Here is a 25888-nt window from a genome sequence, read left to right on the forward strand (position 1 = left end):
AGTGAGCAGTCTGGCTTTATTTCCTGGAGGATGGACTGGTTTGATCTTCTTGCAGTCCAAGGCACTCTCAGAATTTTCCTCCAACACCACAGTTCAAAAGCATCGATCTTCCTTCTCTCAGCCTTCCTTATGGTCCAGCTCTCGCAGCCATATGTTACTACAGGGAACACCATTGCTTTAACTATGCGGGCCTTTGTTGTCAGTGTGAGGTTTCTGCTCTTAACTATTTTATCGAGATTTGTCATTGCTCTTCTCCCAAGGATTAAGCGTCTTCTGATTTCCTGACTGCAGTCAGCATCTGCAGTAATCTTCGCACCTAGAAATACAAAGTCTTTCACTGCTTTTACATTTTCTCCCTCTATTTGCCAGTTATCAATCAAGCTGGTTGCCATAATCTTGGTTTTTTTGAGATTTAGCCGCAAGCCAGCTTTTGCACTTTCTTCTTTCACCTTCATCATAAGGCTCCTCAGTTCCTCTTTGCTTTCAGCCATCAAAGTGGTATCATCTGCATATTTGAGATTGTTAATGTTTCTTCCAGCGATTTGAACTCCAGCTTTGGATTCCTCAAGCCCAGCATGTCGCATGATGTGTTCTGCGTACAAGTTGAATAGGTAGGGTGAGAGTATACAGCCCTGCCGTACTCCTTTCCCAATCTTAAACCAGTCCATTGTTCTGTGGTCTGTTCTTACTGTTGCTACTTGGTCGTTATACAGATTCTTCAGGAGGCATACAAGATGACTTGGTATCCCCATACCACTAAGAACTTGCCACAATTTGTTATGGTCCACACAGTCAAAGGCTTTAGAATAGCCAATAAAACAGAAATAGATGTTTTTCTGAAACTCCCTGGCTTTTTCCATTATCCAGCAGATATTGGCAATTTGGTCCCTAGTTCCTCTGCCTTTTCTAAACCCAGCTTGTACATCTGGCAATTCTCGCTCCATGAATTGCTGAAGTCTACCTTGCAGGACCTTGAGCATTACCTTACTGGCATGTGAAATGAGTGCCACCGTTCAATAGTTTGAACATTCTTTAGTGTTTCCCTTTTTTGGTATGGGAATATAAGTTGATTTTTTCCAATCTGATGGCCATTCTTGTGTTTTCCAAATTTGCTGGCATATAGCATGCATTACCTTGACAGCATCATCCTGCAAGATTTTGAACAGTTCAGCTGGGATGCCGTCGTCTCCTGCTGCCTTGTTATTAGCAATGCTTCTTAAGGCCCATTCAACCTCACTCTTCAGGATGTCTGGCTCTAGCTCCCTGACCACGCCGTCAAAGCTATCCCTGATATTATCCTTCCTATACAGGTCTTCTGTATATTCTTGCCACCTTTTCTTGATCTCTTCTTCTTCTGTTAGGTCCTTGCCATCTTTGTTTTTGATCATACCCATTTTGGCCTGGAATTTACCTCCGATGTTTCTAATTTTCTGGAAGAGGTCTCTTGTCCTTCCTATTCTATTGTCTTCTTCCACTTCCGCGCATTGCTTGTTTAAAAATAATTCCTTATCTCTTCTGGCTAACCTCTGGAATTTTGCATTTAATTGGGCATATCTCCCCCTATCACTGTTGCCTTTTGCTTTCCTTCTTTCTTGGGCTACTTCTAGTGTCTCAGCAGACAGCCATTTTGCCTTCTTGGTTTTCTCTTTCTTTGGGCTGTATTTTGTTGCCGCCTCCTGAACAATGTTGCAAACTTCTGTCCAGAGTTCTTCCGGGACCCTATCTACTAAGTCCAGTCCCTTAAATCGATTCTTCACCTCCACTGCATATTCCTTAGGAATATTAGTGAGCTCATATCTAGCTGATCTGTGGGTCTTCACTAATCTCTTTAGTCTGATCCTAAATTGTGCAAGAAGAAGTTCGTGATCTGAACTACAGTCAGCTCCAGGTCTTGTTTTTACCGACTGTACAGATGTCCGCCACCTTTGGCTGCAAAGGATGTAGTCAATCTGCTTTCGGTGTTGTCCCTCTGGTGAAGTCCATATATAAAGCCATCTCTTAGGTTGTTGGAAGAGAGTGTTTGTTATGCAGAGTGAGTTGTCTTGGCAAAATTCTATCAGCCTATGTCCTGCTTCGTTTTGTTCTCCCAGGCCATGCTTACCTGTAATTCCAGGTGTCATTTGACTGCCCACCTTAGCATTCCAGTCTCCTGTGATGAAAATAACATCTCTTTGAGGCGTGTTGTCCAGTAGGTGCTGCAGATCCTCATAGAACTGCTCTACTTCAGCTTCTTCAGCATCTGTGGTTGGGGCGTATATTTGGATCACTGTGATGTTAGATGGCTTGCCCCGAATTCGAATTGAGATCGTTCTGTCGTTTTTTGGATTATATCCAAGCACAGCTTTAGCCACTTTACTATTAATTATGAAGGCTACTCCATTTCTTCTGTGGTCCTCTTGTCCACAGTAGTAGATCTGGTGGTCATTTGATGTGAAGTGGCCCATTCCAGTCCATTTCAGTTCACTGGCACCCAAAATGTCTATCTTTAATCTTGACATCTCACCAATAACCACATCCAATTGGCCCTGGCTCATAGATCTTACATTCCAGGTTCCAATGGTGTGTTGATCCTTAGAACATCAGATTTGCCGTTCACCACCAGCACCATCGGCCACTAGCCGTCCTTTCGGCTTTGAGCTAGCTGCGTCATCACGTCTGGGGCTAGTTGAGCTCATCCTCTGTTCCTCCCCAGTAGCATTTTGACCATCTTCCGACCTGGGGGTCTCATCCTCCGATGGTATACCGACATATCTCTGGTTGTACTGATCCATTTAGTTTTCACAGCAAGGATACTTGGGTGGGTTGCCATTACCTTCCCCAGGGATCGCATTTAGTCTGACCTCTCTGTCATGACCTTCCCGTCTTGAGGGCCCTTCACGGTTTAGCTCATGGCATCATTGAGGTGCTCAAGCTCCAGCACCACCACAAGGTAACGATCCTTTGCTGAAGGGCTTGATTAATATGTTGGCTAAATGAAGATCAGATGGGTTCATCCACCTTCCAAGCCATAAATCATGGTTTCTAGCCACAGTGACTAGATTCATGCAACTCACTTCATCCGTGTCAAACCAGCTGCATTAGGACTTCATGCACTGTCAGAATGGGGGTGTCCGTTTTTGCCTGACAAGATAAAGAGATTGATTGTCTTCACCTTTGAATTAACAGGATCAAGTGGACTAACAAAATTGTTTGTTTAGTTCAGTGTTTCTCAACCTTGGCGATGTCAAGATGTGTGGACTTCAACTGGCTGGGGAATTCTGGGAGTTGAAGTCCACACATCTTGACGTCGCCAAGGTTGAGAAACACTCATTTAGGTTAATAAGACCCAAGGGTCACTTCAAAGCCACATTATGGAATTTGTTTGCCTATTTTTCTGGCTTCAGCTCTAACACGTCAGGAGAGAAACGCAGTTTTTCAGTCTAGGTGTGCAGAGTTTGGTGAACACAATCAGTTTTTTTGCACCTTTCCACCTAATGCCTATCAGTGCATCTGACTACAGTATCGCTTCTCGAACTTGGGTTCCAGCTGCGTTACCGTTTAATTACTTTTCTGGCTGTTGGTTTGCTTTCACTACCTTGTTCTTCCCATCTTGCACTAGTCGATTACATCTTGATGGATACGGATGAGAGAAAAAGACTCTTTATACGCAGCATCCCTCGACCCTTTCCCCAACGAGTGATCCGGGCGCCGGTCCCATGGCACAAAGTTTATCAAGAAGTGAAAACCTGGAACGAGACCCACCTCTTCACAGTTAATCCTATGATGCTCACTCTGCAGCATCTCTGGTTCTCTGAGTGAGTTGTCTTGCTTAACCATATTTTTTGCCATCCATAAATACGCTTCGAGGCAGGAAGGCCCTCTTGTTATAATCACAGCTAATCCTCAGATCAAGGCTATTAAATTGAGTTCAGACACAGACGGCTTCCCGTTGGATAAACTTTGGAAAGTTTGCGTGATGTCGCTAACCCAGCGTTAGGCCCAGCGTGTCATCTGAACCTAGACCAGGGTTAAGTTGCAGTTAAGAAGAAAAAGAGCTTTAATTGCAAGACGTATATACCCAGCAAAATTATAACTGCGGGAGGTCGTCGTAACCGTGACTCTCTCCCATCCAGGTTTTCTGAACTGAGATTTGTTCGCACTAAGGAGATCCTTGATGGCGATTTGCCCCTTCTGCCAAGTGAATTTGAAGAGTTGATCCGAAGGCAATGCCAGGAAGCGCACAACATCCTTGAGACCAGGTTAGAAATACAAATAAAATATTTGCATTCTGTCTTCTAACTGTATGATCTCAAGACACTTTGCAACCCATCATTGTATCCCCACCACTATAAAATACCTCAGCAAATGGCACTTTTCATGTTGTTACAGATGGATCCCCAAGTGTGCAGACCTCTTTGTTGATCAGAAAGAAAAGTGGTTGCATCTTGCCCCACAAAGTGATTTAGATTCTTCTCAGCAAATAGAGGAATACTTTGCTTCAGTGGCCATCCTAATGTCCTTGCAACTAAGGGAGATGGTCATTAATTCTCTAGAAGACCTCCTCACCTTTTTTAAGATACACAAGGTAGGTGGATCTGACCATATTAAAAGGGCTTGCCAATTCTTATAGGTAGCAGAGATGAGCAACTAATGGTTCAGAGGCAGCTTGATTTCATGCATACCATCAGTTCAGAAGTCTGCCCCTTCCCAACAGCCTGCTGGATGAGGAGTGAGGAGGAGAAAGGATTATCACAGAGATGGGGAAATGGAGATCCCTTTTTATTTCTGGACTCCTGCATCACTAGCTCTTTCTACACTTTAGCACAATCCCTATTTGAGTTGCATCCTGTGAGGAATTCAGTGATGCAAAAGAGATTTCCCATTCCTGAACCTTCTACCCCTGGTAGATGTCCATTGGGAGACAGTCTACAACTGGGTTACGGAGAAGACCTCTCCTTGGGTTGCAGTGGGAAGGCCTACAGATAAGACCTCTGAGCTTTAGACTGGAAATTATGGAGTCACTGGAGCTCCTGAAGTCTAGCTAGCGACTTAGGTTGCAGAACTTGGGTGGCAGGGCCACAATACAGGTATGAATCTTCTCACTCAAAGTTCCTAGGTAGACTTCAGGAGCCTTATCATCAGTGTAGGAGTGCTGCACTCATGGCCTATCAGCTGCTGTGCCATACACCCCCCTGGGTAAAGGGTAAAGGTTTCCTTTGACCTTAAGTCCAGTCGTGTCCAACTCCAGGGGGCGGTGCTCATCTCCGTCTCAAAGCCGAAGAGCCGGCGTTTGTCCGAAGACACTTCCGTGGTCATGTGGCCGGCATGACTACACGGAACACCATTACCTGCCCACCGAAGGGGTGCCTATTAATCTACTCACATTTGCATGTTTTCGAACTGCTAGGTTGGCAGGAGCTGGGACTAGCAACGGGAGCTCACCCCGTCACGCGGATTCGAACCGCCGACCTTCCGATCGGCAAGCTCAGCAGCTCAGCGGTTTAACCTGCAGCGCCACTGCGTCCCTACACCCCCCTACCTCTTAGCAATTCCAGGTCTGCTTTAACGCCACAGTTTCAACTGTAGACAGCTCCTGTTCCTGAAGATCGGTCCTTTCCGGTTATTCCCCTGATATAATTTCTTTCCTTCTTTGTCTTGAGGACGGAAATGACTTTGGTGACACCTATTATGATATGCAGTTCTTTATTCCGCAAATTCTGGTCTTGAAACTGGACGTGGAAGACCCTTCTATTATATTTGAGCCGGACGTGAGGAGTTTGTGGGATTTAATCTACCGCTGTTTTATTGAGATTCTCAAACATTCTGAAGGTCTCCCAAAGGTACGCAGAAGGAACGTCAAGGCCAGGTCCTCTTCTTGTGTAACTCCACAGTTTGTTTTAACTATTGAAGAAATCACAGTTGACTGGGTTCCCTGAACTTCCTAAGAGAAAGCTGAACAAGCCGTCTTTGACTTTAGCATCATGTGAGAATCCGGCCTAAAATCGCATTCTTAGGCATGTTTGCTGAGCTAGAAGCTGCATTGTGTTCAATTAAGTTAACTATTAGATATGTGTGCATAAAATTGAAACTATTCTTTACCAGGAATTCATCTCAATGAACATATTAGGTTGGGTTCACCCAACCCAATAGTCTAGACTAAAAGTGGGTTGAGCAGGTTGTGGTTCAGCATGTTGTAGGAATTCAGCCACTGGCTAAGCTTATTGAGTGAACCTGTCCATGAAACTGTATTACAACTTATCTGTTTGAGCATTGCATTTTATATGAAAACAGCAACTGTGTTTTTGTTAATCAAGATTCTAGGTTTAGCATATCGTGTGAACCCAGCCTCAGATGTACTTTTCAATAAACTTGCTTAGGTTCAGGCAATACAATGGCTTGTAGAACAAATTCTCATGCCAGATAATGTTGCTTTACCACGCTGTGGTTCAGTTCATGCATTGTAAAACTCTAAAGCATGATTTACAAAGCAATGGGCTAGATTTGCATATTATGATGTTAAAAATCAAACCATGTATCTCCATGCCCCTTCCTTTTACTTGTTTAGGTGACCTTCTGTGTTAGTGATACGTTTTTAAAGGATCAGCCACATAAATAATTATATCTTGTCTCACCTGTAAGTGCATCTATATAAATTAGGATTACCAAATCTGTATTGTAAAAACCTGGCCAGCCACTAGATGTCAGCAAAGCTTAGAGTTTTCTGTAGCCCAGCTACATTTATATGGTCTTGGGTATGTCATTTATTCTACTCATTCAGGCTTTAATCCTGTGTACGTTCAACTTCGGAACATATTTCTGAGTTAAGTCATAGGTTTGAGCTAAAACTTTTTCTGGGATGTGTTTTTATCATCAGAAGGGTAATAAAATATTTTGCATAAGATTATCCTGTTTTTGGTTTGTGTGTGTGTGTGTGTGAGTGATGTACTGATAGCATTTATATTAAATTTTATATTTATACTTTAGGTTCAAGTTAAACTTTTCCCAGAATTGAAAGGAGATGACCTAATTCTTCGAACTGTCAATGAGGATGAAGTACTGGTGGCAGACTATGTAAAAAAAACTGCAGAGATATTCAATCTCAATCTAATTGGTCCACAGAAGTAAGTCTGTAGCAACCGAAGAACAGATGAGAAGGCTAGTCTCCTATATTCTAGTTCAGAAATTTTTCCTCTGGCATTTCTTTCTCATGTTTTCCATCTGGCATAGAGTCCTGCAGTGGGTGAGGTCAAACTAGATGATCTCCATTATTGCATTCTGTTCGATGATTTTTTTTTAAATCACTGAATTTGAGGGCTCTGTTCAAAAGAGAACAAAGGGATCATGGTTGTGTCAACAGAATAGCTCCTGCAAGGTTAGGAGTTGGGCATATATTGAGCTAAGCCCCCGTGGCTAGTTTATGTTTGGTTTAGGATGATGTGAACCCTGACAGGGTGGCATAACATTATGGGTGAACCAGGTCGACCCTTGTATCCAGGTAACCATGGTTAAACCCAACCTGGCTTAATGTGATGTGTGAAACTAGCCCATAGAATAGGATGAGATGCTGCTGCTATTTAAAAGTATTTGTTCTTGAGTGCCCATGATCTTGATTTAGAGAATTTGCTTTGTGTGTGATCTTTCTATATTTAAGGTACTTGAACGTGTACAAGAAATACAACGATCTGTTGAATAACAATGCCGACAAGGAGGTGACTGAATTTTTAAGCAAAAGACACGATCTGGAAGAATTTGTAGAGGTATCGCTTTTGTTGATTGAGAAAAACATTTTCTTGTTAATATAGTCCTAGAAAAAGCCTTTTCTAAAAGGGCATTTACATTAAAAAGGATGTAACAAAAAAGATCCATGGAGATTCTCCTGCTTAGGGTGGCTGTATTTTAACTTGCATCAGAGGCGGGCAACCTACTTTAAATACCACTGTCAGGGAGGGACATTCATGTTCCCTCTCCTGCTCACCCTTGGGAGTTTCCTGGATGCACCTGGTAGGCCCCTGTGGACCTGGAATGCTGAACTAGATTACCCCTTGATCCAGTCCCGTAAAGTTCTTTTTAGATCAGTGTTTTTCAAACTTGGCAACTTTAAGATGTGGGGACTTCAACTCCCAGAATTCCCCAGCCAGCAATCTTAGATTATGTCTTAGATCCTTAAAAACTCACCACAAATGCCCAGCAGCCAAAAGATTGCTTTTATGAGGCATGGGGGTATGGTGGTTTTGGGGAATTCACTTAGAGAACATGCCAGACAGGTGTACTGTCTAAAAGTAAGTTGGGCCGAGATGTAGATAGCTCCAGGAGAAAGTAAAGTGGATTAAATTCAATGAGTTTACAAATTATAATGGGATGGTGTTTAAATTTGAGTTGTAATTTGGGTGCTTATTCCCCATGTATTTAATGATTCCTCATTCTGTCAAGCACTGGCAGAAACTTTCAGTAGTGCCCTGGGATTACAGCCATGGCTCTTGGAAGTGAGCATGTGTGCCCCTGGTAGGCTGTGCTCTTGGGATATGCAAAATGTATTGATCCTGAAGTGGACCGGTCTGTAAAATTCTGGGACATTCCATTTCCCTCCAGAAAAGACCACATCTCATGCAGATCATGCTGTTCACTTTCCAGAAATAAATCCCCCAAACCAGTTCAAAGTGTTCTGAGGGTGGTCCAGTCCTGAAACAGGCCTGTTGGGTCCAGAATATTACACCTAGAACACCATTAGCCCCTTCTACTTTCCAGATTTTTTTCTGGAGAGTACAGAACCGCCCTCTGGAACAGCATGGTCTGAAGGAAAATGGAATGTTCTCTGTTGCCAAATCCATTAACTGTGCCCAGCCCTATATGATTTTTAAGCGCCAGTTTGGAAAAGAAAGACATTTGTAAACTGTACTTTTCTCTTACTTCCACCGAATCTGGATTCAGACATGAATCTGCTTTCCTGCAGGCAGCCTAAAATAACCACATTGTGGCTTTTTACTGCTTTAACAATCCCTGTCATGTTGCAGAAAATTGATGGCTTGACAAAACTGAAGAAGGAAATTGCTTCTCTGCACGTCACGGTTCCCCTGGCCATGTTCTGCCTGGATGCCCTGAAATTGAATGAAGAACTTTGCAATCGCACCCAGAAGCTGAAGGACCAATTGATTGAGTTTGAAGTTGAGGAAAACAGGAAGATGAACAAAAGGTATGGTTAAGAAAGGCATTCACCCAAGAGGATGGATCTATTCCAGCACTAGGCATCACATTGGAAGATGATTGAATGGTTTGAATTTAGAGATACAAGGTTACTAAATGTTTAATTAATAGTAAGGGATTAACTTTTAAGTACTTTTATACCTGTGCTGGAAAAGGTCAGAAGCCACTGGTTGGATATGCTTTTTTGCTTATTCCCGCACCGCTTTAGCTTTCCTGTTCCTTTTTTAGACTTGCATTCTCTCGCTCTTATATTCTACATTATGTGTCTTAATTATATCTTGAACAATTACTAATTAATAAAGAAGAAGAAGAAAAGGAAGGCCCTGTAATTCTGTGGAAGAGCATACATGCGGGTTCCATTTGGGGTCTCTTCAAATAAAAAGGAGGAAATAGCAAATAATCTGTGCAGCTGGGGTTAGAGTAGTGGAGTAACGTAGAGGAGGATAGGATCACACATTCTGCTAAGCCATCATGTGGTTTTGTTTTGTTTAGGGAATGTGTGAACCTGGCCTTTGTTGTGGACTCCCACTCAAGATGGCGACAGGTTAACAGCTCTTTAATGAGCTCCTGATTTTTTAATTCATGTAGTTCTTTTATTTAGTTTTACTTAAGTATATTTAGTATTTTTCTTCATTTATTCAATTCTTTAGCTCCCATCTATTTTTATTTTATTTTTTAGTAAGTAGAATTAACATCTAAATTATTTTTAATTTTTAGTAACTAGAAGTAAGATTTTTAAGAGTACCAGAATTTGTATACAATTTCAAATGCTAATCAAGGGTGCAGAATTATAAAGCAGAAACAAAAAAGAACCTGAAAAGAAAGATTAAAAGGAGGCACAAACAGGACATTCACTCGCGAGAAAATCCCAAACAAGGCCAGACTGCGATGACTTCTAGGCAACCTTTGTTGTGTGCAAATCGTAATTTATATTTTAGTGCTTTGGGTGAACTCAAGTAATTATGGTCTATTCAACAAACCAGAACAAATAGAGCTTAGTGTGACATGCATACAGTGGCTGGGTTCCTGTGCTCTGCTGAGTTAGGTTTATGTGACCACAGTTTATTGAATAAGCCATGGTTGGTTGGGTTTGCACAACACACTAGACCAAAACCATACAAGCAACAATAGGGTTCATGTTTGTGTCTGTCTGAATAAGCAAAAAATTATCTCAGTAGATGCTGTAGGAGAAGAGCTGTGTTAGTCTACAGTGGCACAAAAACAGGAATCTAGTAGCACTTTTTCCAACTAACACATTTTATTAAAAGGTAAAAGCTTTTGTGAACTGCAGCTCACCATCACATGCATGGAGAACTAATCTCTTAATAACATTAGTTAGTTGGAAAAAGTGCTACCAGGTTCGTGCTTTTTTGATCTCACACCAGTAAGTGTCACGCTTTTCTTTTGAACAGATTAGATAGATGTCACTATAGATACCGGTCTTGAATATTCCTGATTGAACCTGATGTCCTCCAGATCAGATACTTGACTCCAACACTGACTGAGCTATCGAAAGCCTACGGGAGTTGAGGTCCAGCCTCTTTGGAGGGCATTAGGTTGGAGAAGGAGAGATGGAGGGAGGAAAAGAGGAAGAGAAAGGGGAGACCAGGGAGAGAGGGTGAAAAGGAGGAGAAGAAAAAGAGGGAGGGACTGAAAAGGGAAGTTGGACAGAGGGAGGGAATGGGAGAGAGAGGTGTGATGGCTGGAGCTGTAATTCTTTGCATTAAGTACAGGAGCTGCATAGTAACTTTTCCTTTTCCTTTGTTTCAAGCATTTGCAACCAGTACAATATAATTGCAGACAGAGTCAGCGAAGTGCCTTTGACCACTGAGGAGCTGGTTGAACTCACAGCCTACCTGAAAAAATCCAGTGAAGTTACGGTGTTCAAGCTGCGCCGTGAAATCCGAGAAGCCATTTACCGGCTCGAGTTCTTAATGGACTACGCCGACCTTCCAAGTATGCTTTGGAACAGAAAGTGGCATGTGGTGTGGGGGCAGGCTTCAGGGCCAAAGCTTGGCCTTGGAACTGGTGCCATTGCTGAAGCATCTCTTCCTGAGGGCCTTGCCAGCCCCCTCTAGGTGGGATTGGAATTAGTGGTGACTGAGGAAGCAGGTGCCTTTCTCCCCTGCCCCCCACTTTTCCTTTAAACCTTCCTATGGAAAGCAGTGAAGGGGAAGATTCCAAGGAGATGGATTTGGCTGGGAGGCCAAGCTGATCCAAGGTGACATCATAGGCAAGAGAAGATTCTGGATCCCCTAGCATGCCCTGCATCTGGTCTTGGAACCAGCAGCAGGATCACCAGTGGAAATATGAGCAGACCCTGGGATGGAAGTGCTGCCCTGCTGGTAACATCAATCTCTCCACCAGTGGAGAGAGACCCCTCAATCAATCATTGGGATAGGTTAGGATTGTTCTCTGGGGTCAGGAATTGAATCAACTTTAATGGTTTGATTGGTTAACCCTGCTCCTTTGGCTTGGATTCTTCATACTTGCAGACTGTCATAATGGAAAGCTGGAATAACAAATGTATATTGTCCCATATTCCTTGGAGGAAGCATACAGGTAGTCCTCAACTGGAACTTCCATTGCTAAGTGAGTCACGCCTTATTTTACGACCTTTTTTGCCATGGTTGCTAAGTGAATCACTGTGGTCATTAAGCGAATTACCATGGTTGTTAAGCGAACCTGGCTTCCCCCATTGCCTTTGCTTATCGGAAAGGCTGGGAAGGTTGCAAATGGTGATCACATGACCCTAGAATGCTGCAACCTTTAAGCTGGTCGCCAAGCACCTGAATTGTGATCACGTGACCGCAGGGACATCGTGACGGTTGTAAATGTGAGGACCGGTTGTAAATCACTGTTTTCAGTGCTGTTGTAACTTCAAATGGTCACTAAATGAATGGTCGTAAGTCGAGGACTACCTATATCTCTTCTCCTTCTCAGTCTTTTTAAGGGATATTTTCTTGGTCCATAGCCCTTTTTTCAAATAGAAAAAAGCTGCTGTTTTTTCCTGCTAGGTGATGATATAAAACTAAATAGTACAGTTCTGCATTGGCCAGACGGGATTGAGGATATCTTCGAAATCAGTCGGAATCAACTCGCGAACAGGAGGGATCAAGTTGAGATTGCCTTGATTAAAAGGTTGGTTATAGAAAACTAGGGAGCAGAGGTTTTCTTTCAGCAAATGGACCTGATTCATATTTCTTGGATCAATGTGGATTCTTAAAATTTGGAACCATCTTGTGTTCCCACCTAATGCTTGGGAAGTTGCTGAAAGAAGGATATCCTATGCAGAAAAATGATGAAAGTGGACATAATTTATGGAAAAGGACTGAAAATTGAGCCAAAATCCTAGGAAAGCCGCTCTGAAGTCATGGGGCAGGACTGAAGTGAGGGAGAGCAGGCCATGTCCCATTTTGAAATGCAACAATGGAAACAACAGCCATTACGATTGTGGCGGTGGTGATGATGATGTTGATGTTGATAAAAAAGCATAACGTAAGCTTTAAGTCCAGCCTGTATATATATAAAATATTCATAAAATCCCCCATATGATGATGATGGAGATGGAGCAGTGCCGGAAGGCCTATTATTATTTTAATTGAGTGAGAAAATTTAAGATGACCTTGCCTTTCATTATCTTTGGGGGAGATGGGCAGTAATTAAATTTGAGTAATAAATAAAAAAATCAATCAATCTTTGCTCCAAACTAGATGCTCTGAATTTGAAACTGTACTTGAAGGTTATAACAAAGAAGTGGAAAGTTTCCGGAAGAAGGACGTCATGACCATGGAAGAAATGAAGAATAACGTTGAAAAATTCACTGAGTTGTCAAGGAATTTGGACCATGCTCTTCTGGAATATGAGGTTAGTCTCCATAGATTTCAAGAGGTAAGCATTGATTTAAATTAGAGGGACCAGCCCATGGAAGTTGATAGATTGACTATGTGCCATCACGTTGGTGTTGACTCTTAGTGACCATGACAGTCTGTCCCTAACCTGGCCCTTCAGGTCTTCCAGCGGTGCACCCATTGCCACTGTAACGGAGTCCATCAGCTTTGCTGCTAGACGTCCTCATCTCTTTCCTTCCACCTTTCCCAGCATCAGAGCCTTCTGCAAAGAGCTGGGTCTTCACATAACGTGTCTGAAGTAGGATAATTTGAATCCAGTCATCTGTGCCTTGAGTGAGAACTCTGGGCTGATTTGCTTGATGATCCATTGGTTTGTTTTCTTGGCTGTTGATGGTATCTTCAGGAATCTTCTCCAACACCAAAATTCAGAAGCATCCATACTCTTTCTAGCTGGCTTCCTCAGTCATGCAAATATATTTACAGAGCTGTATTGATATGCAGTGGATAAAATGCCAAGGGAGGCATTTTTCTCCTTCTTAAAAGATGGGACCCTGGCTTGAATCCTTTTCCCACCGAACTGTTGATGTGAAAGATAGAAGTGCATTCAGGTGCTGAAACTATTTCAGCCTTCACAGTTTTTTCTCTGCAAGCTGTTTGGCTCTCGTGGGGCTTTTCATAATGGCTTGAGAGTTCAGAGAACCACTGTAAGTGTAGTTCACTCACTCAAAGATCGATTGTACAGTTTTTAGTCTTTTCAAGTGCAAGCAGGCAAAACATATGAAAACAGATGCAGATGAAAAACCAAGCAGTGGAGATCAAACTCTTGACTTATTTAATATGGACATTCTAATTCCAAGTTATTAGTTGCACATGCTGCCCTGAAGCTTTATTGATAATATTAATAATCAATCCTGGGAAGAAAATTTCAGGGACAGAAGAATGAGTCTTATATTATTACATGCATTATGTGCAGGTTATTCTTGCCAGATGCATCTCAGCCAGGCAAGACTGTCCTTATCAAGAGCGTCAGATCAAAGGAGTTACTCCTTATCAAAAGTAATGAGAAACAGCATTACCATCACAGCATCCCCGTGGTCAGGTGATCAGGATTTAGGCACTTGGCAACTGGTTTGCATTTATGACCGTCACAGCGTCCCGTGGTCACATGATTGCCATTTTTGACCTTCCTGGCTAGCTTCTGCAAGCAAAATCAGTGGGGAACTGGTGGTTCGCTTAACGACTACCGCAAAAAAGGATGTAAAATCAGGTCAGATTTGTTTAGTGACCACTTTGCTTAGCAACCGAAGTTCTGGTCCCAATTGTGGTCGTTAAGCGAGGACTACCTGTACATGCAAAGCATGGTGCTTCAGGGAATCTTGTTGATTCTTAAAAAAAACAAATCAGTTGAAAAATGGTATGGAAACAGAGTCAGACTGAACCTGTGCAGGGAAAAATATGTAGGCATTGTAGAAAGCAAAGAGGACATTGCTCCATTTTGAAATGAACTGTTAAAACAAGAAGAATGTATATCTGAACTGCAGGCCATTAATAAAGAAGAGGAGTTACTTGAACGAGAGAAAAGCCAGTTTCCTCAGCTGCAAACCATCATTACAAACAAGATCCCCTTTGAGCAACTTTGGGTGACTGCTTACCACTTCCATTTGAAGTCTGAGGAATGGATGAATGGTGAGGATTTGTGCGTGGTGATGGGTTTCTTGTAAACATATGGTGGTCCTTTTTCAAATTATGTATTCATTTACCATTTGCAGGGAAGGCTAGAATAAGGTGTGTTCAGTTCACCAAAAGACAGACGGTCAGGTGGTGAATCTCAGACAATCCATTAGGCTCTGAAGGCATTTTTCAAACTGGATAGTCCTTTCCCAATTAGGCATTTGTCAGAAATCGTTTCTATATCAAAATGGCTTTTTAAAAATCTCTGTCTTCTTTTCCTGTTATCCTAGAGGCTGTCTTCTCCAATTAGAAGTTTTTCCCAGGAACCCCTGCAGAAGGACCTGACCATCTTAAAAAATGTATAATTCAAGCCTTTGAACCAGCAGTATTATTCTGCTTATTTAATAGCTCCAGCCAACCATTTCTTGAGTGCTGACGGGGGATTTATAATCCCTGGTGCTGTCACATTAATGCAGAAGGATCATTTCTAATTCGTATTTTCATGGAATTTAGAATGTGTCAAAGCTAATTGGTTTTGATAGCATGCTCCTGCTTATAACCATTTGCAGGCGCTTCCCTCTGATCTTTGTTTTGCATCTCTGCCTGCAGGCCCTGTCCAAGACTTGAACTCCGAAGAAATCAGTGACGATGTCTCCAATATGTGGCGAACCGCGTATAAATTGACAAAGACCTTTATAGATCTTCCTGGCCCCAAACGTATGGCAGAGAATGTGAAATTTAAAATCGACAAGTTCAAGCAACATCTGCCTGTCCTCTCCATTGCCTGCAATCATGGGATGAAAGACCGGCACTGGGAACAGGTCTGTTAAACTGAATAGTATCCAACGTGCAAAGTTGTTAAGGCTGTGTACTGGGAGGAATTCTTGGCTTGGACAACACACGGAGTTACTCTCATTCACTCCTTGGTTGCAAGCTGTCAGCCCTCCAAGTTAGACCAGATCAAGAAACAGATGCTGCATAGACCTAAGACTGCTTTATTAGAATGGCTATAGTAAGAGAATCTTACAAGTGCTTGAATGTGCTTCCCCTCCTCCCTCTTTTATCTTCATATAAATTAGGGGGATACCTGCTTTTGGGTGTGGGCTTAAGCCATGGTTATCTGTTTGTTGCCTTGGTAAGGGATCTTCCCTCTCTCTCAAGGCCATCCTCTATACCAGTGTTTCTAAACCTCACCCACTTTAAGATGTGTGGACTTCAACTCCCAGAATTCCCCAGGCAGCCCTGTGTGCCTGTGAAGGCAGAGCAGTGTTACTAGTCCCATATAACTTGAGATTTTGGTCCATTTCTCCTGACAGCCTTCATAATGCTTACCTCCCTTCTAATTTCCAGATCAGTGAGATAGTAGGCTATGAGATACGGCCAGATGAGACGACTTCATTGATGAATATGTTAGAATTTGGGCTATCGAAATATATTGACAAGTAAGGAAGACCCCCCAATCCTTCGTCCCTGTATGCCAAGACCAAAGACATTTAATTCTTCCTTGGCATTTCCCGAAAATGTTCAGTTTGGCATTTTTAAAAAGGTGCATCTTCTTTTTCAGGAAAATTCTTGGTGGCCAACTTGAGGAAGTGTCAATGCCAAGTATTTGTGGGGCACTTTTCCTACTGTTGCTCCTTAAGAATCAGAAGGCACAATGCAACACTGTTGCCCTGGGTGATCCCCGCTTTATGCACACAGTATGATGAATCAGTGGGATGAGGGATTGATCTTCAGCAGGGCTGCGCGCCCCTTTGGATTCAGAAGCATAATCTGGATCTCCCTAAAGCAACTTATTTTCTTCTAGGAATGCATAGCCACAGCTGCTGTACAGTGCTGAGAAAAGTTACGTTGGGTTCAGAGAGCTGCAGACAAGTGCTTTGTGGGCAGTCCTTGTGCTCGAGCACTTTCTGCCCTCGTATTCCATGCCCAGCTCATCTCATATGAATTCATGAATTTACGTCATGGGTTCATGGAAATGAGTAGCTGATGATGGTTTCTAGCATAGGCTGCCCTGTTTTAGGAGGCTTTAAGCCAGGAAATACAGGAAAAGGCAATGAATATGTTTCCCTGATTATATTCTGCAAGATGTCCCCTTTCTTCTCTTTCTGTGGCTTGACTATCTGGGCTCCTGGATACCAGGGTTAAGTTGCCAAGCAGAAGCCAAGAACGTTTGCAGCCTTCTTTCATTCCTTCGAGGAGTATAAGGTGCCAGGCTTTGCTCATTTTCTCATTTCCATTCTAGAATCGAGCCCATTGGTGCAGCAGCTAGCAAAGAATATTCCTTAGAGAAAAACATGGAGAAGATGAAGTTGGAATGGGTCAATATCCGCTTCACTTTTGTGAAATACAGGGATACGGTCAGTGTGTTTTCTCTTTGCTGTTGAATTCTGTTTGGGATCGTTGATCTGACTCATTTTTTCCCATTTAGGTTGCTGGACTCCTTTGAGTCTGCTCCAGATTTGACCATGGCTTCTGGGGGAACCATTCTGTGTCCCAAGAGCCCCTGGGAAGCTGATCATAGACATGGAAGGGAGAGAAGATCTCTTTAGCTGGGCCATTTGCTCTGTCCATGAATTTTGCAGCATAAACATAAACCAAATGCTGAAAATATGCAGAGTAGCTAAGCAGCATTAGGAAAAAAAGAATATAGCTGTTTTGGGTGCTGAGGATGGATATCAATACATCCGGCATTTGAAATCAGACAGAGACTGATTTAACTAACAATAGGAGAGGTGAAGGCTCTTCCCATCATCTTCAAGTCAGTGTTGACTCCTGGTGACTGCCTGGAGAAGTCCCTGCAGTTTTCTTGGCAAAATTTCCGAAGTGGTTTGCCATTGCCTGCTTCCTAGGGCTGGGAGAGAGGGACTGGCCCAAGGTCACCCAGCTGGCTTTGTTCCTAAGGTGGGACTAGAATTCACGGTCTCCTGGTTTCTAGTCTGATGCCTTAATCACTGCTCCAAACTGGCTCTCTATAGGCTCACAAGGGCAAAGAATTCTGGATAGGCTGGATAGGCTCTTGGATAGGCTCACAGGGGCAAAGAAATTATATGAACACCTCTCCTGTATCCTTCTCTGTTAGCCCTTCAAGATAGTTCACACAACAAGCACAACCACTCTATCTTGTAAGGTTACATTGACAATCTTGCAAGTACCCTTCCCATCCCTTTTACTCTCCTGAAAACTAGGGAAGGTCCCTTCTGAGGTGCTTTCTCCACCTTTCCTCTTTTGGACTCAAATTTTATTTATCAGACCATTGTCTAGGTCAGCCTTTCTCAACCTTTTGACCCTGGAGGAACCCTTGAAATATTTTTCAGGCCTCAGGGAACCCCTGCACATTCAGGCTCAATTATAGGCCAGAAGTTACAAAATTATTCTGTTCATTTCATGGGTAGGCCTGTATGTATGCATTCACAGTGTTCTTAAACTAAAAATAAAGAATGAAACTTACCTCTTTCATGTGAAGTTGCCCAAATTTGAAATAATTTTTTAAATAAATCGTGATCTCCCAGGGAACCCCTCGTGACCTCTCACAAAACCCGAGGGTGCCATGGAACCCTGGTCGAGAAACCCTAATCTAGGCTGTGGCTCTTCCTCCTGTCTCCCGAGATCATTCCTACATACCATTACGCTCTCCTTGTTTTGACTCCTTTCTTAACTAAAAAGCTCCAGACATTGTAACCTGTCCTTGTCAGGAAGCAGTTCTTATTCCCTAATATTTCAAATGCCATAAACTCTTAAAGAGGCTTCTAGAAACTGTTTTCATGTAACAACACTGAAGATGGAGGGAAATACCTATGAGCCTTTTTCAGTTGGGGCAGATGGCAGAGCCTTCACATATGGTTCATGGAAACCGAGGGGAGAAAGTATGAGGCTGTGTCAGGATCTACACTTGTAGAACTGAGATCACCAGTAATGTAACAATCAGGATGAGGAAGCAAAGAATAAGATAGGAAGCATAGTATGTTGTTAATATAATGCATCCTTTCTCAAGTTGAGCATCTTCCAGATGTGTGGACTTCAACTTCCAGAATTCCACAGCCAGCATGGCTCTTCCTGAGAATTCTGGGAGTTGAAGTCTGTGCATCTGCAGGATGGCTGATCAGATAACTCTATTGGGGAGTGAAGAGCAAGAATCCTGGGTTTCAAGAGCCTAGAAATTGAGTGTAAAAGTAATTTCCCTGCAACTCAACTGTTTTCTGGCAGGATACCAGCATCCTTTCAGCAATTGATGACATTCAACTTTTGCTGGATGACCACATCATCAAGACACAGACCATGTGCGGCTCTCCATTTATCAAGCCCATAGAAGCAGAATGTCGGGTAAGGAGAACCAGAGATAAAGCCTAACAGTGGCCTGTGCCATTGATTAGAAATCAGCAGCAGGGCTGAAATAAACACTAGACTGTTTCTTCAAGCCTGCCTAAACTTGGAGTCCTTTTGGGCATTCCTTGACATTTTGTTAAACAGTAGAGTGGTGATTATCAAGGACAGGATTCAGAAAATAGGGTATTATATCTCTTATCCTGGAGACATGCTTGAAAAGAAAGTACATCTGGTAAAAGGGAAAATGAGAGTGTCTATTTCATTGTTTTACAAACACCTTCACAAACTTAATTCTGTTCTTATGCTGAACCATAATATGCTTTGGTTGAATTGTAGCTTAGGATGAATGTTTTTCAGTGTTGAATTTATTTATAAGTCTTGAGAAAAATGGAAGGTCAGCAAATCAAAGGATTCACTTCAAGGGATCAAGAGGTTGGGGTGGTTTGGATGACTGAGTGTGCAGTTTTGTAAATCTGGCCGATCAAATCATATAGATCAAACAGGAATGCAGTTTAATCTTTTAGGTGGGGATTAAGAATAGGCCCTTCTGAAATGAAGTTAACTTTTTTTCAGAAGTGGGAAGAAAAACTTGTCCTGATGCAGGAAATTTTGGACAATTGGTTAAAATGTCAGTCCACGTGGCTCTACTTGGAGCCAATCTTCAGCTCTGAAGACATTATTGCTCAAATGCCAGAAGAAGGACGAAAATTTGGAATCGTGGATTCTTACTGGAAGGACATCATGACCCAAGCGGTACGGATTTGTGGTTTGCCTGCTTGTTTTTGAAATCCCCATTTCAGAACTCTCTCCAGAGTGGTTGCATTCACACGTCACACCAGCTTAGTTAAGGACCTTGTGGTTGCATTCCAAACATGTTGAACTTGGTTACTGTTAAGCTTGGTTGACTGGTTTGCTTTGTGTTTTAGGTTTGTGGTATAAATGTGGCCCACTGGTTAGCCCTGCGAGGTAGTCCAAGCAAGAAGCACACCCAGGAGTACTAGCTCTATCTTAATTGTAAGGTTACATGAACAGAATCTCGCATGACTCTCCCCCTCTCTATTTACTCTCCAGAAAACCAGGGAGGGTCCTTTCTGAAATGTTTCCCACGCCATCCCCCTTCTGTGGGCTGAGATACCTTTTACATGCTGGTTGTCCCGTCTGTGGCTCTCCCTCCTGTCTCCCAAGGTCATTCCCACATCCCATTACACCACTTGACTGGATTATGGTTCAGTGCCTTGTGCAGACCCAGCAAACGGTTTAATTCAAGCACCTGGCCTCTTGAGAACTTGTGTGTGGATTACAGATGTTATGGCCGCACGGTCTGCATAGGTGCAATTGAGTTTGCTGTTAGCACAGGTCTGCCCATTGAAGGAGGCCAAACCAGTCAGTCTGATGAATGCTGTGTCGCACCCTTACAGCACAAGCCCCATCCCTTTTGAACATGCAGTGTGACGTCTCATCCCAAAAGGGCAGAGCTTATGGCATGATGCTGCATTTGCCCTTATGATGAAAGCAGATGGAGCTGCAGATATCCAAGTTTGGATGTACTCTGTAAGATTCTGTGCGCATCCCACTTAATGTTCAATAAAAATCCTAGACACAAATAAATTACTAAATGAAGCAAACTTTTGCACCATAAGTGGTGGTACTACATGCTTTGCAGGAGTCTCTAGTAAAGCCTGCAGATCTGCCTTGTCTCTACTATTGTAACCATCACTGCAAAACTTAGGTTAAAGACACCCGAGTCATCGTTGCCACTGAACAGCCCAAGATGCTGAGCCGCCTTCAAGAAGCAAATCTGTTTTTGGAAGACATCCAGAAGGGCCTGAATAATTACTTAGAAAAGAAAAGATTGTTTTTCCCAAGGTAGGCTTATTCCCAGTTGGCAGGGAAAAAATACTCATTACAGCAATGGGTTGGCTAAGCACGTGTTCATTCATTCATTCACTTGGGTGCTGTGGCGAGCGGGAGTGGGGGGAGATTCCGTGCCTGCAGGCTTAACCTCACATCTCACAGAAGGACAAGAAGAATGGGAAGGGGAAAGGGAAGAAACAAAAGGTCAGAAATCTTTCCTTAAGTATTGGAAATATTCCATGGAATATAGTCCCTTGCGTTAAATGCTTTCTTGAAGTGGAGTTACAAGAGTGGATGAGCTTGGCATGGGGAACATGACTTTGTTTAGACCGAGTAAATGTCTATCCAAGCAAGACTTTGATGCCTGTAGGAAGGCCTGAAGCAAGATGTAGATGCAGTAACTAACTCCTGGCATCCAAAGAACTGGGTTTCAACCATGCTGTCAGCCCTAGTAGTCATGGGTAATCAGGTTCTTGGCTGTCCTCACGGGAACAGCGTAACGGGACTGACCCCCTGGGATCTCTTTTGAACAGATTCTTCTTCCTTTCCAACGATGAGTTGCTGGAGATTTTATCGGAAACCAAAGATCCTCTTCGCGTTCAACCACACTTGAAGAAGTGCTTTGAGGGAATTGCAAAACTGGAGTTCAGTGAAGGCTTGGAAATTACAGGAATGATCAGTTCAGAGAAGGAAGTTGTTCCTTTTATTAAGAAAATCTATCCAGCCCACGCTAGGGTAATGCTCGCTCCTCCCTCCCTCCCTCCCTCCCTCCCTTCCTTGAATGCTCCTTCCTTCCTTCCTTGAATGCTCCTTCCTTCCTTCCTTCCTTCCTTCCTTCCTTCCTTCCTTCCTTCCTTCCTTCCTCTCTCAATTATCATTATAGCCCTACCTATCCTTAACTCTGCTTTGGGAAATGACCTATTTTAGATGCTGAAATTTAGACCAGCCTTTACCCAACCTCAACACTGTCAACATATGTTGAATTGCATTTGTGCATAGGTAAATCCTATGGAGCTGGGAGGTGGGGTGTTCCAGACCAACAGTTGGGAGCCTGAGTTTATGAGGCTGTTATTTTAACCTTCCTACCAACGCCCACTCCTTTTTTACCCTTACCTCTTTGGGGGTCCCAGTAATTGGTCATTGTCTGCATTTCTCTCCCTTTTTGTTTTATTTTTTAAGGGCATGGTTGAGAAGTGGCTGTTGCAAGTGGAAGAAATGATGCTAGCTAGTATTAGGCAAGTCATAGAAAATGGCATCAAGGGGTATGATGAGGTAAGTGGATAATCCACAAATGCCTTGAGAGGTATTTGCACCCACAGCCTTAGGAACCCAATCAGACAGAAGCAGCCAAAATGCAGATGCACTTATTTGTCTGGTCCATTGTTAACAGCTGTATCTTCTAAGCACCATTATATGGTGCCAGTTTGGTCTAGTGGTTAAGGTGCTGGTCTAGAAACCAGGAGTCTGTGAGTTCTAGTCCCACCTTAGGCGTGAAAGCCAGCTGGGTGACCTTGGCCAGTCCCTCCCTCTCAGCCCAAGAGCCAATCAGGCGTGGTATGAGAGTCCTAGTCCTGCCTTAGGCATGGAAGCCAGCTGGGTGACCTTGGGCCAGTCCCTCCCTCTCAGCCCAAGAGCCAATCAGGCGTGGTATGAGAGTCCTAGTCCTGCCTTAGGCATGGAAGCCAGCTGGGTGACCTTGGGCCAGTCCCTCCCTCTCAGCCCAAGAGCCAATCAGGCCTGGTATGAGAGTCCTAGTCAAGAAAGCCTATTTTAAGTCTTACCCAACTGTTTTTGTAAGTGCCTCCCTGGCCCCTAGAAAAACAGGTTGATGCTCAGCAGCTATGGCCGGAGAGGGCTCAGATATTATTTCTTGTGTGTCTGTACTTTTTTAGGTTCCTCGAAAAGCATGGGTGCTGCAGTGGCCCGGGCAAGTAGTTATCTGTGTATCTTCAATCTTCTGGACAAAAGAAGTATCGGAAGCCATAACGGAAAACGGTTTACCTGTAATTTCCCCCCCCCCCACATTAAATTACCAGATATAGAAACCTTTCCCAGTCTTCTAGATAGGTTGGGTTGCAACTCCCAGAATTCCCCAGGTAGCAATGCACATCTGTTGGTTGGGGATGGCTGGTATGCATAGACCAGTGTTTCTCAACCTTGGCAGCTTGAAGACGTGTGGACTTCAACTCTTCCACACATCTTCAAGTTGCCAAGGTTGAGAAACACTAGTATAGACTTTAACAGACTGCGTAATATTAATGGCCTTCCTATCTAGATATGAAATGTTCAGGCTTGGGACTGTAAAGCCTTTCAGTTCAGCCTGGATGGCCTTGGGAGAGGGGAAAGGAAAAATGGGCAGTTTATGCCTTCTGTCCTCCTCTTTCCCTCCCTGGGGAATGTTAGGAGCAGGAAAAGGTTTCTGAACCAAGATATACGGAGCACCAAACTGCAGGATTCCTCTTAGGACAGAGTTGGGGTGAAGCCTGACCCGCAGGCCACGCACAGCCTCTTCTAAGGTTCCATCCCCCAGTGTTAATCTTGAATTTTGGTAAAACCATAGAAAATTACTGAGTTCTGCTCTGTACATGATTTTAAAAATGTGACTCCCCTTCGAAATACGAAACAAACAAACCAACAAGCTTTTGCCCCTCTTCTGGGAACCAGCTGTGGAGCACACCTTTTCGCCCCTGACTTACGGGCAGGGCGATGCGGCCGGCTCCCTTGGCGAGGAGGCAAAGCCTCATTGCGGTTTCTCTGCTCCAGGGATTTTTGGAGAAGAGCAACGGGCAGATTGCAGAGATTGTGGAGCTGGTGAGAGGGAAGCTGTCGAGCGGAGCCCGGCTGACCCTGGGCGCCCTCACGGTCATCGACGTGCATGGTAAGCGGCAGGGCCGGGAAGTGGGAGAAAGCGGGCAGTGGGCAAGAGGAAGGAGGATGCGGAGATATTTCCTCCCTTGAAAGAGCGGGAGGGAGAGCAAGGCGGTTTGCGGACGGGGAAGCGCAACTTTGCAACAGCTCCTCCGGAGCCAGAGCCAGAACTCAAGCCAGTCGGAACTGGAACCGGAACCAGAACCAGAACCGGAACCAGCTGGAACTGGAACCGGAACCAGAGCCAGAGCTAGAATTAGAACCAGGAGTTGAAGTCCACACATCTTAAACCGGACAAGGTTGAGAAACCCTGGTATATGCAGAGCTCCAAAGAACCAAACCACGCTGTAGCTAAGCACAACAGATGATCGACTGATTGATTGATTGATTGATTATGTGCCATCAATTCATTTTTGACTCCTAGCAACCACATAGCTAGATTTTTTTCCATGAGCAACTGGTGAACCCAGGCCAAAATGTATGCTTGACCAAATAATTTTGCTTCTGCAGCCCGTGACGTGGTTGCGAAATTGGCTGAAGACAGAGTTTCAGATCTGAACGATTTCCAGTGGATTTCTCAGCTGCGATATTATTGGGAAGACAAAGAAGTGATGGTTCGAATGATCACCACAGAAGCCAAATACGGATATGAATACCTGGGCAACTCGCTGCGTTTGGTGATAACTCCACTGACCGACCGATGCTATAGGTAAAATTCCACCCCTCTTTTCTGTTTCCAGAAATAAAATGTTTATAGATCGTGGGTAGCAAAGACATCGATTTGATGGAGGGGGTTAGATTAACAGTAGGGAGGAAAATTACATTTTTTATTCAAGCAATGAAGTTTCGATTTCCTGGAGAATTTGTTTCTTGGATAAAAATTTACTGTTTTAGTCTAACCCTGCTCAAGAAGTCACTAACGGGATTATTTCCTTGGTAATTAAAATGTAGCGTGGAATGGGTCAAAGATGTCCTTTATCTCCATTGATGAGGTAAATTTGTATCTGTCGCATCACGACATGAACCAAGTACAGAATGTCATTCATAATTTGCATGATGACATCCCTTGCACCCCCGTGACACCAGTGACTGGATTCACACATTACACCAGGCTTATGCTGAAGAAGGCATAGCGGCCTGATGCACACGTAATATAGCACCAGAAATCATGCACAGTGACTGGGGCAATACAAATGCCATTAGGATATAGCGCTATCTCTAAATGAGTGTTTCTCAACCTCAGCAACTTTAAGGTGTTTGGACTTCAACTCCCAGAATTCCCCAGCCAGCCCACCCAGCATGCTGGCTGGGGGAATTCTGGGAGTTGAAGTCCAAACGTTTTAAAATGGCTGAGGTTGAGAAGCACTGCTCCAGACTGTGCCCTCTAACTTGAGGTGATCAACCACAGCCCATGGATTGCGTTTGGCAGACCGACCAACCCTTCCCCGGCCCCCTGAGATTGTGCTGCCAAAATTTAATAGAAGAAATTATTTGTGGTAGCAGATCAAAAGGTGTCACTAAATTATGTAGGTTAATATGACAGAAGGGGGAAACTCTTGAAGATAAGGGGAGGAATCCTGATCCTGTAATTCCGTTCAGTTTCAGTTGAAATTGCATAATTCATTCATTCATTTGATTTACGTGCCCCCCCACCCTCAAACACCTCTGGGAGGCTGTTAATTATATTACTATAATTGCCATTAATACTGTAGAATTAAAGTGATTAATGTTAATTACTTTAATTATTAAATCTGTTTTAATATTTCTTTTGGCAGCGTCCCTTTTTGGAACTGCAGCCCTTAGCCTGAGAAAAGTTGCATGGTTGGGCATATAATAATGGAAGTTACTGAAAATAAACATGTGATTCTCAGTACCGCCGTGTGTGTGTGTGTGTGTGTGTGTGCATGCATACACAGAGAGAACATACATATATATGAAGAGAGGATGTGTCTGGGTCTCTGTACAGTAATCTCCTTTCTGTGTCATAGGACTTTAATGGGAGCTTTGAAATTAAACCTAGGAGGTGCTCCTGAAGGGCCTGCTGGCACTGGGAAAACTGAAACTACTAAGGATCTTGCCAAAGCATTGGCTAAGCAGGTACCAATGAATAATAATAATAATAATTATTATTATTATTC

At 43.4% G+C, this 25888-nt stretch overlaps 1 protein-coding gene across 1 annotated transcript in view; it reads left to right on the top strand.

Moving 5' to 3' along the window:
• The window catches only part of DNAH3 (dynein axonemal heavy chain 3), a 73965-nt gene that overhangs the window by 8431 nt on the left and 39646 nt on the right, over positions 1-25888 (top strand). The window contains exons 7-29 of the mRNA XM_063315077.1: positions 3599-3794; positions 4113-4238; positions 4369-4564; positions 5640-5819; positions 6964-7100; positions 7631-7736; positions 8991-9169; positions 10952-11136; positions 12198-12321; positions 12894-13047; positions 14573-14717; positions 15312-15523; positions 16053-16144; positions 16948-17062; positions 18909-19025; positions 19602-19781; positions 20758-20894; positions 21416-21617; positions 22062-22154; positions 22775-22885; positions 23646-23760; positions 24261-24459; positions 25739-25847. Coding sequence (XP_063171147.1) covers positions 3599-3794; positions 4113-4238; positions 4369-4564; positions 5640-5819; positions 6964-7100; positions 7631-7736; positions 8991-9169; positions 10952-11136; positions 12198-12321; positions 12894-13047; positions 14573-14717; positions 15312-15523; positions 16053-16144; positions 16948-17062; positions 18909-19025; positions 19602-19781; positions 20758-20894; positions 21416-21617; positions 22062-22154; positions 22775-22885; positions 23646-23760; positions 24261-24459; positions 25739-25847 — 3410 coding nt within the window. The remainder of the gene's footprint in view (positions 1-3598; positions 3795-4112; positions 4239-4368; positions 4565-5639; positions 5820-6963; positions 7101-7630; positions 7737-8990; positions 9170-10951; positions 11137-12197; positions 12322-12893; positions 13048-14572; positions 14718-15311; positions 15524-16052; positions 16145-16947; positions 17063-18908; positions 19026-19601; positions 19782-20757; positions 20895-21415; positions 21618-22061; positions 22155-22774; positions 22886-23645; positions 23761-24260; positions 24460-25738; positions 25848-25888) is intronic.

The sequence above is a fragment of the Candoia aspera genome, chromosome 14 (genome assembly GCF_035149785.1).
Source record: "Candoia aspera isolate rCanAsp1 chromosome 14, rCanAsp1.hap2, whole genome shotgun sequence".
Taxonomy (NCBI): Eukaryota; Metazoa; Chordata; class Lepidosauria; order Squamata; family Boidae; genus Candoia; species Candoia aspera.